This window comes from Emys orbicularis, chromosome 1, assembly GCF_028017835.1.
Source record: "Emys orbicularis isolate rEmyOrb1 chromosome 1, rEmyOrb1.hap1, whole genome shotgun sequence".
Lineage (NCBI taxonomy): Eukaryota > Metazoa > Chordata > Testudines > Emydidae > Emys > Emys orbicularis.
The window spans coordinates 177,928,857-177,947,260 of record NC_088683.1 but is presented as its reverse complement, the minus strand read 5'-3'; the positions used below and the strand labels follow the sequence as shown (position 1 = coordinate 177,947,260).

At 44.7% G+C, this 18,404-nt stretch overlaps 1 protein-coding gene across 2 annotated transcripts in view; it reads right to left on the bottom strand.

Annotated features, from left to right (window-relative positions):
• EPHA6 (EPH receptor A6) overlaps nucleotides 1–18,404 on the bottom strand; it is an 875,951-nt gene that overhangs the window by 80,413 nt on the left and 777,134 nt on the right. For both annotated transcript variants that reach the window (XM_065406410.1, XM_065406419.1), the window contains one exon: nucleotides 15,128–15,337. In XM_065406410.1, the coding sequence (XP_065262482.1) occupies nucleotides 15,128–15,337 (210 nt within the window). The remainder of the gene's footprint in view (nucleotides 1–15,127; nucleotides 15,338–18,404) is intronic.

Here is an 18,404-nt window from a genome sequence, read left to right as displayed (position 1 = left end):
CTCCAGGTTGGAGAGCTCTTTCTTGATGTTTTTCTGTTTGCTGTATAGGATGCTGATCAGGTGGTTCCTCAGTTTCTTTGATAGTGTATGGCATAATCTCTCACTGTGGTCTGTGCAGTATGTAGATAGCAATGGATTTTTCATCTTCAGTCCATTTGGTATGATGTCCATCTGTTTGCATTTGGAAAGGAAGATATCTGTCTGTATTTGTGCAAGTTTCTTCATGAGGTTGATAGTTGCATCTGAAGAAGTGAGGTTCTTACCCACGAAAGCTTATGCTCCCAATACTTCTGTTAGTCTGAGGCTAGGTCTACACTACAGCGGGGGTCCGACCTAAGATACGCAACTTCAGCTACGTGAATACCGTAGCTGAAGTTGCGTATTTTAGGTCGGCTTACCTGGCTGTGAGGACGGGGGAAAGTCGACCGCTGCCGCCGACTCCGCTGCCGCCTCTTGCCGTGGTGGATTTCCGGAGTCGACGGCAGAGCGATCAGGGATCGATTTTATCGCGTCTTCACTAGACGCGGTAAGTCGATCCCCGATAGACCAATTGCTACCCGCCGGATCGGCGGGTAGTGAAGACAAGCCCTTAAAGGTGCCACAGGACCCTCTGTTGCTTTTTACAGATTCAGACTAACACGGCTACCCCTCTGATACTTGACACTTCTGAAAGGTTGCCGACCCCTGATCTAGGCTTTTCCCTGAGATGCCCCACAGGCAGGAATTCATTTTTTAGCTGATTGCTAGCAAGATCAAATATAAAATCTAGATAAAACAGTATTCAGTGGGATTCCAGAACACTTTCCATATCTTCAGAGGTGAACTGAGTTCCAAATACAAATCCATAATTAGTAACTTTCTGTACATTCTTCTCATACTGGTGATACTAGAATGTTTTATTTTCATTGTGTCTGCAAAATTAGCTATCTTAGAAACTGTACCCTACCTCATGCAGTTAATAAGGTAAACAAACACTGGTTAATACAAACCCTTGTGGCACCTACTCACTCTGTCTTTGCCTGAACAGTTACCAGTAATTGTTTCCCTCTATTTGCTCTTGTTAAGCTGATTCTTAAAGAAAATTTTCCAGCCATTCTGCTTGTCCCAGCACTTAGAAAGTTCATAAGATAAGTATCACTTGTCAGCATGAATTAACTAGGTAACTTTTTTTTATACTTTTTAACAACCTATCATGAATTTTTTCCTCACTAGGCTGAACATAATCCATGTACCATAACAAGAAAATAGACATTGTGTGATTCATGAAAACAACATAATTCACCTAATTTCAGTGTATAAATTTGGGGCCCAGTTCTGATCTCACTTAAGTTTTGCCCTGGGTTACTCTTTAACTAGATTGCTGGCATCAATCTGTTTTGTTCCTCGGTTGAATCTAATAACCCTGAAGTATCTCTGCTCAGGCTACTTTATTCAACTTTAGTGTCTCAGGCTGACTTAAGCAGGATCAGGCCCATAAAGTCCACCAAATTATACAGTGAGGACAAGGTAATAATCCTATTCCTATATAACATTGGGGAAAAAACAAAATATATTAAGGACTGAATTCAGCAATATAACAGATAGGCAGGAGTAATCTTGAATGCATTTCTTTATATACCATATAATTCAGTTTGAAGCAGCTTTTTATCTCACTAAATCAGATTTAAGGCAGAACTATTAAGGCTTCACCATTAACAGAATCACCAATTTAGTCTGCAGTGGCACTACAAATTCTATTCTCACTACACATACACATTTCCCACATGTATATGTTTCTCTGGGGCTTAGAGTTCCTTCATAATTGCAGATAAACTTTTACTATATTTTAAAGAAAATTGGTCCATGGGCTACAACGTTGGGCTATCTGAAAACAGAGGTACCGAGCCTAAACACTCTCTGTATTGACTAAAGTTCCTATTTATATGCTAGAAATGTCTTTTTTTTTTATGATCTGGTGTTGTCTTGACAACCTCTAGTAAAAAGCTAAAATATTGTCTCCTTGGAAAAAGGCATACCATTTAGTTCTTTCAGAAGTTGCCTTATCAGTTCCTGATCAATTTGAGACACAAATATTGCAGATGGGGTGTTACTAGGTCTTAATTCCCACTGTCTGTTCCAAAATTGAATCCTGCTGTAGGTCTTGCCTTCCATTACACCAAGTAGAGACAAATCTCTTATTCTCCCCACCTGCTAACCCTAATATCAAAAACACATTTACCCTCTGTCAGTAGGTTGGAGAAAAAAAGGCTTCACAAAAGTCAGAAAGCCATCTTCTGAGATGTCTGTCTTTTCCTGTACTGTTTAAACTATTCAAGAGCTCTTACAGTAGTCTCACAGTCTAAAGCCTTTGGGAAATTTACTAATCCTAAACTACAGGGCTGGCTCCAGGCACCAGCTGAGCAAGCTGGTGCTTGGGGCGGCAGATTGTTGGAGGCGGCATTCTGCCCAACCCTAGGGCGGCATGGCTGCTTTTTTTTTTTTTTTTTTTTTTTCTTATTCCGCTCCGGCCGCCCTGTAGGGGGCGGCGGCGCGGAGAACCAGAGCACCCTGCAGGGCAGTCCTCTTCCTTCCCTCCCCGCCGACCGGAGTGGAGCCCTCGCGGCAGGTGGCAGGAGGCGGCGCAGCGGGAGGGGCCGCGTGGCAGCGCCCCTGCTGTAGCCCTGGCCGCCCCCTTCCTCCCCCTGCACCCGCGCTCCGGCCGCGCCGCAGGTTTTTTTTTTTTTTTTTTTTTTTTGCTTGGGGCAGCCAAAAAGCCAGAGCCGGCCCTGCTAAACTATAGTACTTATAGGCATTCTCCAGCTGCCCCATCTCTCTTAGTTGTATATCGTCTCTTAACTAGTATTTCAGTTTGAGCTTGTAGTGCAGCAACTTTTCTTAGTAATTTCTTCTCCAGACTTTTCCTCTCGCTACTTCATCTGTCATTTTTTCCAGTTCCTAAACTCCAGTTTCCACTCCACTACCAGACATACAAAAAACAAAATAAAACCCAAACTAGTATTTTTTACCACTCTACTAACAGTCATGCATAGAGACTCTAATAAAGCTTCTTCAGATTAAATTTTAGAACCAGGGAACTCTACAATTCTCCATAACAGCTGTCTTTACATCAGCCATTAGATGCATCAGCTTTCCTTCAATTACAGCTGCCTGCTTTCACATGTCAGATTTGTCAGAGGGCCTATAGCCCAAAAGAGGTGAACACTTTTCCTGGCAATAGTCTGTTTGTGGATCAGTAATGATCCAAACAGGCCTGATCCAGTCATTAAATACACCAGAGAAGGCAAAAATGTTGGTTTGCCTATCAATTTCATCTTTCTCCAAATGCTGGCCTGCTTTCACCTGAGGCCTGTCTCTTTGTCCACAGAGATGGGAGGCAATATACTGGCAGATTCTATGGTGTCCCATGGCATAAGTACTTCTCCATGGAGAATCTCTGGAATGATTTTTCCCAAAGCTCCTGAAAATATTAATAGGAATAACTCCTGACACTAGAAAAAAATTGGCGGTGTGTGCCAACAGAAAAAGAATAGCAAAATCTGGCAACTCTTTAAAAAAAATGTGATGAGTGCAGTCCAAGAGGTAACCTCCTTCAGAAAAAGCTGAATTAGGAAGACTGAGACAAGGGTGGGATGGATTGTCAGACATATGTTTTAGGAGAAACTAAACATAGAAGTAAGCCAAAATCTTTACAAGGGAAAGTAAAGAGATATCTGCTAAACCACACCAGAAGTATGTGATAGCAGTGAGAATCCAGTACATAGACTAGTGAGTGAAAATAAAAATATATATTGGACAACAACAGAAGAGCAATCTAGGATTCCCCAATGGATTGCAATACTTTCTAGCTACAGGCTGTGTCTGCCGAGGAGCGCAAGTCCAGTTTGTAATACATGGTCAAAGGGTGTATGTTTAACCAAGCTGCTGCTTTTCATATTTCTTTAGTATATGCAGTCTGTTCTAGCCATAGTACATGACAACTTCATATTCTTTTATTTGAATTCTGCTCTTGTACCGTATCTTCTCCACCTGCCAAGAGTTTGGCACCATTGTCTCCTGCACGAGGGATGAGAAGGTACAAAAAAAGGGTCTTATGACTTCAGATTGGCTTGGTTCTTTTTAGGTAGACTCAGATTGCTAGGCAAATATCTAACTTGTGCCACTTTTTTCTTTTTGGCACAGGGATTAGGGTAAAAAAGGAGGAAGCACTATTTCCTGTGAACACAGAAAGAGTGTTGTACTTGGAGATAAACAAAGGAGAGGTGCTCAGAACAATATCATTGTGGAATACGCCACAAGGCTCTTCTGTGGAGTACTGCATACCCTACAGGTAGTTGGCTGTTAGAAAGGCCATCTCTATAGACCGGAAATAAAGCAACCCATATCTTAGGAGCACAAAGTCTGTATATTAGCACCTGAAATGCAAGGTTTACCCTGCATGTGGAAAAAGATTACATGGAATTGAATAGATTTTATGCTGCTTTGATAGATCTAGTAACATGTGGATTGGAGTAGAAAAGTTGTCCATGAGTTCTCCCACAGATTTGTTGAGAGCTGAAGGACATAGCTTCAAGGTCAAAACACTGCGAGTACGAATAAATCAACCTAAGGAAGTTCCATATTTTTTGCAACTGGAAGAAACTGATCTCTTTGCTTTCTGTTAGCGTGATGCCTAAAAGCTACCCCAGGCATCAGTAGATTCTGTTAATGGATATTTTCCTGGCTTACAAGAGAATATTTGACTTTTGGTGAGTAACATAATGGGCTTATAATTTTTTACTTAAGAACCACACTGCTAAGATCAGGTTTGTCAAGTTTTTGCGAGGTATCATCTCCTGAGTGAATGAGGTCCTGGCCATTTGGGAAAAAATTAGTTTCCTCCTGACATCTTAACTAGGTCAGAAAACCAATTATGTCTTCACCAGTAAGGTGCTATAAGGTGACTTTGTGTCCTGGTTTTATCTTCTTCATTACCCAAGGCAGAAAGGGGGATCAGAGAAAATGCATTCTGTAAGATGTTTGGACACAGATGTGAGAGAGTCCATCTTGGGATCTTCCCTTGCGTTAACTTTTAAGACCTGCTTAAGGACCGACAGTTTGAAGAGAGTCCTAATTAACTCATCAGATTTTGTGCATGGCACCTCTATTATGTGCAGTGTCCTGATGGATTGCATGTAAATAACTGCCAAGTGGAATAGCTGTATAAGATCTTGGTGTAGAATAGTCGTATTGTGGCCCCTGCTGATTTACATATGATATCATGGTTAAGTTGTCTGGTCAGAAAAAAATGTTTTATTTCCAGAAGATTCATTGAAGGGCTCTCAGGGCCAGCCTCACTAATCAAAGTTCCAGGATGCTGATACTATTCTCTGCTTCATCTGGAGTCAAAGCCTTTAGGAAACTGATACCAGCTTGTGTGGCTGAGGAGGACACATTATGAAGGTAAATTTTGCTATAGTTGTCAGGTGAATGCTGCAATTCAACTGTATTGACAATAGAGAGGGAGCTCAAGGCTTCCTGGGCTATAGTCACATGCTCTAGTGGCATATTGCCACTTTTTTTTATCATCAATCTATGGCTGAAACCATTATTCCCAGTAACGAATGTAGGTTCTTCTACCTTGTGTCTCCTGGGAAGAAGGAGAATTGGGATCACAGAGATTAGCTTCTGATTTGACTCTTAGGATATACATACCCTTCCTTTCTGTATGCTGATCATGTGTCCCAAACTGAATTATTAACCTTTCTGTTCTTTAAGGATACAGCCATGACTCTAGGTATTAAAACCAAGCAACCAGTGATCCGATTACCAAATAACAAAGAAGGGGAGGAAAATCTCCAAGGGGAGGGGGAGAAGAAGGAAATCGCATGAGTTTAAATTATAGGTAAAATGGTTCATGAATCCAAACTAGTTTTGTGAACCCAACTTTTATGTTTAGAGGTTCACAAAGCCATTTTGTGGGTATCCTCAATTAATGAAGTCTGACATGCAGCGATCTCTCCTTCTCTGCAGTTCTAGTCTCAAAAAAGAGCTCAAATGCAGGAAAGAGTGATGCAGAAGGCATGTCAAGTCCATTTATAATGCTGTTTGTGGACAGTTTTCAAGCAAAAGGCTTTGTGTATTATGCTGTGCTTTAGCACTATTAAGTATAGGATAGCTGCCTTTGTGGATAAAGGCTATCATTGTTCAACTCTCTACCCAGTGTGAATGATTGACCAAACAGACATAAAAATATCTGACATATGTGCTGTAGTCTAAAGCATGTCATGATTTTACAATGATTTTCCTCATTATTGCAAAACTACAATACTACAACCAAAAAGGCAGGCATATAATAAAATCAAAGCTCTATGAAACATATGGAACAATTGCTCAATAGTTATATCTGTTAAAATCTATTGAATAGATAAAGCAGTTGAAAACTTTCTAAGGGTATGTCTACACTACGAAATTAGGTCGAATTTATAGAAGCCGGTTTTATAGAAATCGGTTGTATACAGCCGATTGTGTGTCTCCCCACATAAAATGCTCTAAGTGCTCTAGTCGGCGGACCGCGTCCACAGTACCGAGGCTAGCGTCGACTTCTGGAGCATTGCACTATGGGTAGCTATCCCACAGTTCCCGCAGTCTCCGCCGCCCATTGGAATTCTGGGTTGAGATCCCAATGCCTGAATGATGCAAAAGAGTGTCGCGGGGGGTTCTGGGTACATGTCGTCAGGCCCCTCCCCCTCCATCAGAGCAACGGCAGACAATAGATTTGCGCCTTTTTACCTGGGTTACCTGTGCAGACAACATACCACGCCAAGCATGGAGCCCGCTCTGCTCAGCTCAGCTCACCGTCACCATATGTCCTCTGGGTGCCGGCAGACGTGGTACTGCATTGCTACACAGCAGCAGCTAATTGCCTTTTGGCAGTAGACGGTGCAGTATGACTGGTAGCCTTCATCGGTGATCTGGGTGCTGGCAGACGTGGGTCTGGCAGATGTGGGGCTGCATTGCACACAGCAGCAGCCCCTTGCCTTTTGGCAGTAGATGGTGTATTAAGATTGATATCCATCGTCGTCATATTGCATGTCAATCATGGGCACCTGGGCAGACATGCTCAGTCCTATCGAACTGTCTTGACGATGATGGCTATCAGTCTTAGTACACTATTTTCTGCCAAGCGCCCAGTATTTTCTGCCAAGCACCCAGAAGATGCCGAGGGCTATCAGTCATGCTGCACCGTCGTCTGCCAGCTTAAGATGTAAAAAATAGATTTGTTCTGTATTCATTTGCTCCCCCCTCCCTCCGTGAAATCAACGGCCTGCTAAACCCAGGGTTTTGAGTTCAATCTTTGGGGGGGCCATTCTGTGTGACAGTTGTTTGTGTTTCTCCCTGATGCACAGCCACCTTTGTTGATTTTAATTCCCTGTACCTGTACGCCATGTCGTCACTCGCCCCTCCCTCCCTCCCTCCCTCCCTCCGTCAGATACTAGTTTCGCGCCTTTTTTCAGACCAGACGCCATAGCACTGGGATCATGGAGCCCGCTCAGATCACCGCGGCAATTATGAGCACTATGAACACCACGCGCATTGTCCTGGAGTATATGCAGAGCCAGGACATGCCAAAGCAAAACCAGGACCAGCTGAGGAGGTGATTGCAGCGCGGCGACGAGAGTGATGAGGAAATTGACATGGACATAGACCTCTCACAAGGCACAGGCCCCAGCAATGTGGAAATCATGGTGTTACTGGGGCAGGTTCATGCCGTGGAACGCCGATTCTGGGCCCGGGAAACAAGCACAGACTGGTGGGACTGCATCGTGCTGCAGGTGTGGGACAATTCCCAGTGGCTGCGAAACTTTCGCATGCGTAAGGGCACTTTCATGGAACTTTGTGACTTGCTTTCCCCTGCCCTGAAGCGCCAGAATACCAGGATGAGAGCAGCCCTCACAGTTGAGAAGCGAGTGGCGATAGCCCTGTGGAAGCTTGCAACGCCAGACAGCTACCGGTCAGTTGGGAATCAATTTGGAGTGGGCAAATCTACTGTGGGGGCTGCTGTGATCCAAGTTGCCAGGGCAATGAAAGACCTGGTGATATCAAGGGTAGTGACTCTGGGAAACGTGCAGGCCATAATGGATGGCTTTGCTGCAATGGGATTCCCAAACTGTGGTGGGGCCATAGACGGAACACATATCCCTATCTTGTCACCGGAGCACCAAGCCACCGAGTACATAAACCCTAAGGGGTACTTTTCAATGCTGCTGCAAGCCCTGGTGGATCACAAGGGATGTTTCACCAACATCAACGTGGGATGGCCGGGAAAGGTACATGATGCTCGCGTCTTCAGGCACTCTGCTCTGTTTCGAAAGCTGGAGGAAGGGACTTTCTTCCCGGACCAGAAAATAACCGTTGGGGATGTTGAAATGCCTATCGTGATCCTTGGGGACCCAGCCTACCCCTTAATGCCATGGCTCATGAAGCCGTACACAGGCAGCCTGGACAGTAGTCAGGACCTGTTCAACTACAGGCTGAGCAAGTGCCGAATGGTGGTGGAATGTGCATTTGGACGTTTAAAAGTGCGCTGGCGCAGCTTACTGACTCGCTCAGACCTCAGCGAAAAGAATATCCCCATTGTTATTGCTGCTTGCTGTGCGCTCCACAATATCTGTGAGAGTAAAGGGGAGACATTTATGGCGGGGTGGGAGGTTGAGGCAAATCGCCTGGCCGCTGATTACGCGCAGCCAGACACCAGGGCGGTTAGAAGAGCACAGCAGGGCGCGGTGCGCATCAGAGAAGCTTTAAAAACGAGTTTTGTGACTGGCCAGGCTACAGTGTGAAACTTCTGTTTCTCCTTGATGAACCCTCCGCCCCCCCCCACCCGGTTCACTCTACTTCCCTGTAAACCAACTACCCCACTCTCCCCTCCCCCCTTCGAGCACCGCTTGCAGAGGCAATAAAGTCATTGTTACTTCACATTCATGCATTCTTTATTAATTCATCACACAACTAGGGGGATAATTGCCAAGGTAGCCCGGGATGGGTGGGGGAGGAGGGAAGGAAAAGGACACACTGCAGTTTAAAACTTTAACTCTTATTGAAGGCCAGCCTTCTGATGCTCGGGCAATCATCTGGGGTGGAGTGACAGGGTGGCCGGAGGCCCCCCCACCGTGTTCTTGGGCGTCTGGGTGAGGAGGCTATGGAACTTGGGGAGGAGGGCTGTTGGTTACACAGGGGCTGTAGCGGCGGTCTCTGCTCCTGCTGCCTTTCCTGCAGCTCAACCATACGCTGGAGCATTTCAGTTTGATGCTCCAGCAGCCGGAGCATCGACTCTTGCCTTCTGTCTGCAAGCTGACGCCACCTATCATCTTCATCCTGCCACTTGCTCTGTTCATCCCGCGATTCAGCCCGCCACCTCTCCTCTTGTTCATACTGTGCTTTTCTGTAGTCTGACATTGACTGCCTCCACGCATTCTGCTGTGCTCTGTCAGCGTGGGAGGACATCTGGAGCTCCGTGAACATATCATCCCGCGTCCTCCGTTTTCTCCTTCTAATCTTCACTAGCCTCTGTGAAGGAGAAACATTTGCAGCTGGTGGAGGAGAAGGGAGAGGTGGTTAAAAAAGACACATTTTAGAGAACAATGGGTACACTCTTTCACGTTAAATTTTGCTGTTCACATTACACAGCACATGTGCTTTCATTACAAGGTCGCATTTTTCCTCTTATATTGAGGGCCTGCCGGTTTGGTGTGAGAGATCACTCACGCAGTGCCAGGCAACAGATTTCGGCTTGCAGGCAGCCATGGTAAGACACAGTCTTTTGGCTTTTTTAACCTCCTTAACATATGGGAATGGTTTCAAACAGTAGCGCTCTCATTTCCCATACCAAGCACCCGTTGGGTTGGCCATTTAAAATGGGTTTGCAGTGTAAAAGGAGGGGCTGCGGTTTCCGGGTTAACATGCAGCACAAACCCAACTAACTCCCCTCCCCCACCCAATTCTCTGGGATGATCACTTCACCCCTCCCCCCACCGCGTGGCTAACAGCGGGGAATATTTCTGTTCAGCAGAGCAGGAAGGTGCACCTCTGAATGTCCCCTTAATAAAATCGCCCCATTTCAACCAGGTGACCGTTAATGATATCACTCTCCTGAGGATAACAAAGAGCGATAAGGAATGAATGTTGTCTGCATGCCAGCAAACACCGGGACCATACGCTGCCATGCTTTGTTATGCAATGATTCCAGACTACGTGCTACTGGCCTGGCGTGGTAAAGTGTCCTACCATGGTGGACGGGATAAGGCAGCCCTCCCCAGAAACCTTTTGCAAAGGCTTTGGGAGTACATGAAGGAGAGTTTTCTGGAGATGTCCCTGGAGAATTTCTGCTCCATCCCCATACACGTTAACAGACTTTTCCAGTAGCTGTACTGGCCGCGATTGCCAGGGCAAATTAATCATTAATCATTAAACACGCTTGCTTTTAAACCATGTGTAATATTTACAAAGGTACACTTACCAGAGGTCCCCTGTGTGCCCTCAGGGTCTGGGAGCACGCCTTGGGTGAATTCGGGGGTTACTGGTTCCAGGTCCAGGGTGATAAACATATCCTGGCTGTTGGGGAAACCGGTTTCTCCGCTTCCTTGCTGCTGTGAGCTATCTACATTATCTCCATCCTCATCTTCCTCATACCCCGAACCCACTTCCCTGTGTGTTTCTCCAGTGAGGGAGTCATAGCACACGGTTGGGGTAGTGGTGGCTGCACCCCCTAGAATGGCATGCAGCTCCTCGTAGAAGCGGCATGTTTGCGGCTCTGCCCCGGACCTTCCGTTTGCTTCTCTGGCTTTGTGGTAGGCTTGCCGTAGCGCCTTAATTTTCACGCGGCACTGCTATGCGTCCCTGGTATGGCCTCTGTCCTTCATGGCCTTAGAGACCTTTTCTAATATTTTGCCATTTCGTTTACTGCTACGGAGTTCAGCTAGCACTGATTCATCTCCCCATATGGCGAGCAGATCCCGTACCTCCCGTTCGGTCCATGATGGAGCTCTTTTGCGATCCTGGGACTCCATCACGGTTACCTGTGCTGATGCGCTCTGCGTGGTCACCTGTGCTCTCCACGCTGAGCAAACAGGAAATGAAATTCAAACGTTCGTGGGGCTTTTCCTGTCTACCTGGTCAGTGCATCTGAGTTGAGAGTGCTGTCCAGAGTGGTCACAATGAAGCACTGTGGGATAGCTCCCGGAGGCCAATAACGTCGAATTCCGTTCACACTACCCCAATTCCGACCCGCTAAGGCCGATTTTATCGCTAATCCCCTCGTCGGAGGTGGAGTAAAGAAACCGGTTTAAAAGGCCCTTTAAGTCGAAAGAAAGGGCTTCGTCGTGTGAACGTGTCCAGGCTTAATTCGATTTAACGCTGCTAAAGTCGACCTAAACTCGTAGTGTAGACCAGGCCTAAGGTTCTATGATTTTTTTACACTGAATAGGGGGAAATTCCTATTTTTGGTTAAATGGTCTACCATTTCCCAGTGGTTTTAACCAGTCATAACTTGCCTTAAGAATAAAAGCAGTAAGTAATCCCGCATCTGTTCCTCCTGCCATCACTATCTTCCAGTGGTTCTCAAACTTTTCTAGTGGTGACCCCTTTCACACAGCAAGCCTCTGAGTGCGACCCCCCCTTATAAATTAAAAACACTCTTTTATATTTAACACCATTATAAATGCTGGAGGTGAAGTGGGGTTTGGGGTGGAGGCTGACGGCTCGCGACCCCCCAGATAATAACCTCACGATTCCCTGAGGGGTCGCGACCCCCAGTTTGAGAACCCCTGCAATATTCAGTGGGAGGGTTTAAGAAATAAACAAGGGAAGCACATTTACAATGGAATAAACTACAAAGTTTCATGAGGCTTTTGTGTATAGAATATTAATGCTGGAAGTGGTGTATTACAAGAACTTTGAGACTGGATATATCTGACTTTCCTTTAATTTTTTCAGTGTGCTGAAACGCTTTCAGTAAATGCCAGCAACATTTTGAAAGAATGTCAGCATGTAGAATTTCAAAAACCATTCTTTGGTTTAAAACCAAATAGACATACAAACCTGTTGTTTTACAAAACCCTAGGCCTATTATGGTCGCTGCAGTGAATTCAGCAGGACAAACAGAATAGTCATTACAATACACTAGATCAGTTCCACACTGTGGCTGCAAACCACTTCTTAAACTGAAACTATGTTAAGGAATAGGTCGAGTAGCCATTTTGTCTCTGCAAAAACAATGAGGAGTCCTTGTGGCACCTTAGAGACTAACAAATTTATTTAGGCATAAGCTTTCGTGGGCTAGATGCATCTGATGAAGTGGGCTCTAGCTCACGAAAGCTTATGCCCAAATAAATTTGTTAGTCTCTAAGGTGCCACAAGGACTCCTCGTTGTTTTTGCTGATACAGACTAACACAGCTACCACTCTGAAACCTGTCATTTTGTCTCTGATCCTTATGATGGGAACCCATAAGTCTATGGGCATTCTGGAAGGATACTCTATTAATTAGAATATGCTGTGTATTTGTGTAATCATTTTAATTTCTATGTTGCAGATTAACATTATTTGAAATGAGCATATATTTAGTTAAGATTCTTAATGTTAGTAATCATTATAAAATGGGACTTAAAATTTTATTGTACCGAAAAGACTGTCATTGAGCATGGAACTTCTGTTGACACACCAACATACTCAATTTCTTATTCCCCTCATATTGCACATCCTGTATATCTTATATGTTGTAAGTCAAGTTTGAACAGTGTTCTCCAGGTTTGAGAATTTTAAAAAAAGTATTCTTCATTATAGCCAACGTTTACTTTTATAGCATAATGCACTTCAGTATTAATGTGAAGAGGCTTAAACCTTGAAAACAAGGTCAGTTCCCTTTCAGATGGTAAACTTGAGCAACATAATTAGATATTTGAAGTATAAATGCGGGGGATGGGTGGGTGTTGATCCTTCAGCTCTTCCACTCATGGAATTCCCACTGAAGGGGAGTTCCAGACTCCTGAGTACCTATGAGCTCAGATCTCTCGTAAGATACTTTTCAGAAGATTTTAGATGTCAGTGGATCATTGGATGCCAATATCAGTCAAAAAATGTACAAGATCAACTTAATCTTCCTCATCACTGCATGTCTTCATCACAGAAATGTGTAAAAATGCCATTAAGAAGATGCTGGCAAACTTTCCAATGAACAAAACAAAGTTAACAGCTGAAAAAATATGTTAAAAAAGCTAAACTGTGATTCATGTTTGAGTAGATGGATCCATAACGTTAACAACATAGTAAGTTATCCCATGTTTCTAATTTTAAAAAGGCCACAAGAAGTTAACACAAGATATTTTTATTAATTTGATACTGAGGGAATAACCTGTGAAGAAAAATTATAAACTAGCAAGCTTGTTAAGGGTTTTAAGGGGACTGAATAAGTCAACATATTGCTATACTACCATATAGTTCAAAAACAAGCTAGTCCATATGAAATTGCTAAATGTCTGAATGCTTAATAAAGGTGATCACAAACACAGTATAAAGACTTGCATATGATCCAATTATGTCAGAATGGATTTTACATGGAAAACAATGACCAAATGTTTCATGTGGTTCAAAGGAATCAGTAAGAATTTTTGTTCACTTTTTAAAAAGGCATGTCTTTGCAAATTTATGCCGGGGTTGTGGGAGAGCGTGATGGGGTTTACAAACCCATCACTAAGGCCAAGGCAAGAAAAAAGCTGGAGCAGTACTGGGCCAGGAAGGCTCCGCCTCTCAGGCACTGGCAACCATGTTCCTGGGGAAAGGAGAAGCAGGGCCGGCTCTAGGCACCAGCAAAACAAGCTGGTGCTTGGGGTGGCACATTTTTAGGGGCGGCATGGCCGGCACCAGAATGCCGCCCCTAAAAATGTGCCCCGGCCGCCCTAGCTCACCTCCGCTGCTGCTGCCGCTCGCGCACAGCTGACTCGCGCGCCGCTACTCGCCCTCCCTCCCAGGCTCTCAAACCTGGGAGGGAGGGGGAGATCCCGAGCGGCCGCAGCGCGCAAAACAGCTGTTTTGTGCGCCGCTACTCGCCCTCCCTCCCAGGCTCTCAAACCTGGGAGGGAGGGGGAGACCCCGAGCGGCCGCGGCGCAGGCGCCGCTTCTCCCCCTCCCTCCCTCTTAGGCTTGAGAGCCTAGGGGGGAGGAGGCAGGGCTGGGGATTTGGGGAAGGGGCGGAGTTGAGGCGGGGCCGGGGGTGGGGTAATTAAAAAACGGGGGGGCGGCCAAAATTGTTTTTGCTTTGGGCGGCAAAAATCCTAGAGCCGGCCCTGAGGAGAAGTATAAAAAGAGCTCCAGCAGCCCAGGTAGTGGGGGTGGAGAGAAACCATTTCCAGGAGGTGAAGGAGTGCTTACTGAGGTGGCCCTGCTGTGAGGTTCCCCCCACACCCTCCAGATATAGGGAGAACTGTGGGCCGGGCACCAGAGGGTTTCCTGCATCAGGTCCAAGACTCTGGGGGTTTGGAACAAGGACTATTATCAAATAGCAGCCGTGCCCCAAACTGAGACATTGGGTGGGGTAGGAAGTGGCTGGGGAAGGTGAACAGGAGGTGGGCCAAGTGTAGGTCAGGCGGTGCTGTCACACTTTCAGGGCCCTAGCCTGGGACCTGGTGGAATGGGATGACCTGGGCTACTCTACCACCTTCAGATTCCCCTATGCCTAGTCCTAGGACAGGCAGGACTAGGGTGCTACTGACAAGAAAGCTGACCCAGCTGAACCCTGTTCAGGGGGTCCCTCACACACTGAACTGAGAGAGAGACTAGAGCAGCAGGCCCTGACCACTAAGCCTGCTGACTGGATAGACCACTCTGCTACAGTGGGGAAAAAGGGAGTGGAGAGAGAGAAGAGAAAAACGCTGGTTGATAAGAAAACTGGTAGCTTAAGCATTACTTAAAAACCTTCAATGAAGATTACATTTTTAAAAAGCAGCCCAGTTATCCAAACCCCACACACTATTAATGAAACAAAACAGTCAATCCGGACTACTATGTCTGAGGCGCAAATGCGGTTGAAACAGGAATAAAACAAATGCAGTTGACACAACTTAATAAACTGTTCAAATTAGATAAGAGACACTCACAGTTGTGGTGTAAGCAGCTTCAGGGTCATCCTCTAACACTCGTGACAGACCAAAATCAGAGACTTTACACATGAGGTTACTGTTGACTAAAATATTACGGGCTGCCAGATCACGATGTACATAGCCCATATCTGAGAGATACTTCATGCCAGATGCGATTCCACGAAGCATGCCAACCAGCTGGATGACTGTGAAGTGTCCATCATGCTTCTGCAAGTAAGATAGTACACAGTGTAAGTTCAAGGAACATTTCTAGTTTTGATGGATTTATCACTATTTACATAAACTGCAGTTTGCATTTAAAAATTGGTTATAGATTTAGGGTCCAATCCTGCACTCCCAATCCAGGCAAAACTCCCAGTGAAAATCCACTGTTATCACTTGCTTGTATTCCCATTGTTAGTTGGTTCTCCTCCTTCTTGCCCCCTCCTATACTGCAGCCCTTCAGCTCTCCAACCTCTCTCTCTCGCTGTCCATTATGTGGGTCACCTTCCTTTTCCTTTTCTACCTCCCGCCCCTCCATCAAATCCCCCTTCTAATCCAACAATTCCCTTGTCTCCCCAACCTTCAGTCCCCAGTGCCCCTTCCCTCCAAATTCCCAAAAACCTAAAATCAATTTTTGCAATATAAATGAAACAATATAGAACAAAGTCCCTCCTCCTGTCCCCCCACCCAAAACCCCTCAGACCCAATGGAAATGACATGCTGTATATATGCTCTTACTCCACTCACTTAAGCTTTGTATGTAATATCCCTTTGTATTGTAAAAATAGCTAAATGCAGTCTGAAGGTTTGGAGCACATATAGTATTAATCAGTAATTTCAGCAGAGTGGGTACTCTTGTTTTAATTTTGCTGGGAATAAGTCATAAAAATGCAACTCTTTTTACTGGCCTCTTAACTATTGTTTAACATACCCTAGTAGCTATTGGTGCAAATCATTTAGTATTTTTAAAAATAGTACTATATTTGCCCCCTCAAGTGTTAAATGATTAGGAGCCCTGTATAAGTCAATACAGCTGATTTTATACAAGTTGAGTGCATTCACAATTTGTAACCCTCCCTTAGCACTGTAGTGAAGACACATGCATGTGTTATTTCTGATCTTTATTTTGGAGCTATTGAAAATGCTTTGGAGTCTAACTTTCAACATCCCTCTGTAATCAATCCTCATAAACACTGAAACTCTGAGATGTGTACTTTTAGGTCAAAAAAAGACCCACAGAGTGAACACATGATTAGATTTGTAAAGCTTTCAGCTGTAAGTCTCCAAACAAAGCAGAGGTTTACAGACCCTCCATTTAAGCCAGTCGTTTGTACTAGTTTTGCTCTTTAATGTCTACAACTTTATAATGTGCTTTGGGAACAAAATGACTGGAATGTGATAAACATTAACTCTGAGAACCAATAAGTTTCATAATTACTTTTTCCTCCTGGATATCCTGTAACTGTCCCAGCTGCTTCAATACTATGCAGCCTACATGCTCTCAGCTCTGCTATCACAGAAGTCAATGCTGATCCCCCAAAGAGTCATGTTGCACCTACATAGTCAACTGATTTCTTCTCTGCCCAGCCCAACTGCCATCTACAGTCAGGCTGGTCCACAGTTAGCAGTCAGGGCATTGGGAAGGATGCAGTGAGGTTGTGACAGGTTGGGTCATAGAAACCCTCTTGGGACTGCCACCTGATGTCCTGAGACTACCTCTGAGCCCATTTTCACTGGTAGCTTGGGACTTCAGTACCCTGTCTTATTGAGCCAGACACGCTAGCCTGCTGCAAACACAGACCCAGGTCTGAACCACATCCCCCAAAAGCTGCAGGCTTAACTGAAAACATCTTGAGAAGTGCTCCTGTCTCCAGCACCCAGACACTCAGTTCCCAATGGGATCCAAACACCAAATAAATCCATTTTACTCTGTATAAAGCTTATAGAGGGTAAGCTCATAAATTGTCCGCCCTCTATAACATTGATAGAGAGATATGCACAGCTGTTTGCTCCCCCAGGAATTAATCACTTACTCTGGGTTAATTAATAAGCAAAAAGTGATTGTATTAAATATAAAAAGTAGGATTTAAGTGGTTCCAAGTAATAACAGATAGAACAAAGCAAATTACCAAGCAAAATAAAACAAAAACATGCAAGTCTAAGCCTAATACAGTAAGAAACTGATTACAGATGAAACCTCACCCTCAGAGATGTTCCAATAAGCTTCTTTCACAGACTAGACTCCTTTCTAGTCTGGGCCCAATCCTTTCCCCTGGGCTGGTACAGTCTTTGTTCCAGCTCAGGTAGTAGCTAGGGGATTTATCATGACTGCTGCCCCCTTTGTTCTGTTCCACCCCCTTATACATCTTTTGCACAAGACGGGAATCCTTTGTCCCTCTCTGGATTCCCACCCCTCCTTCTAATGGAAAAGCACCAGGTTAAAGATGGATTCCAGTTCATGTCACTGTAAGATTTCATCACCCACTTGCCAGCACACACATATATGGGAAGACTTGCAAGTAAACAGAGCCATTTACAACCAACTGTCCTCATTAATGGGAGCCATCAAGATTCCAAGCCATCATTAACTACCTGAAAGGAGGTTCCAAAGAGGATGGATCTAGACTGTTCTCAGTGGTACCAGATGACAGAACAAGGAGTAATGGTCTCAAGTTGCAGTGGGGGAGGTTTAGGTGGGATATTAGGAAAAACTTTTTCACTAGGAGGGTGGTGAAGCACTGGAATGGGTTACCTAGGGAGGTGGTGGAATCTCCTTCCTTAGAGGTTTTTAAGGTCAGGCTTGACAAGGCCCTGGTTGGGATGATTTAGTTGGGAATTGGTCCTGCTTTGAGCAGGGGGTTAGACTAGATGACCTCCTGAGGTCCCTTCCAACCCTGATAGTCTATGATTCTATGATTAATGGCCCAAACTTTGCATAATTACAATAGGACCTCAGAATTATATTTCATATTTCTAGTTTCAGATACAAGAATGATACATTTATACAACTTGGACGACCACACTCAGTAGATTATAAGCTTTGTAATTATACCTTACAAGAGACCTTTTGCATGAAGCATAGTCCAGTTACATTATATTCACACTCATTAGCATATTTTCATAAAATCATATAGAGTGCAACGTCACAGAGGTACACTGATACTCCATAAGTGGGGAGAAGGTTCCTTCTTAAAGGGGCCACATTGCATCAGGGAGAATCACCCAGATGAAAACTCAATGATTGGGGCTATTGTGCCAAAAATCTCCACTTGGCAATTATTAGCAGAGAGAT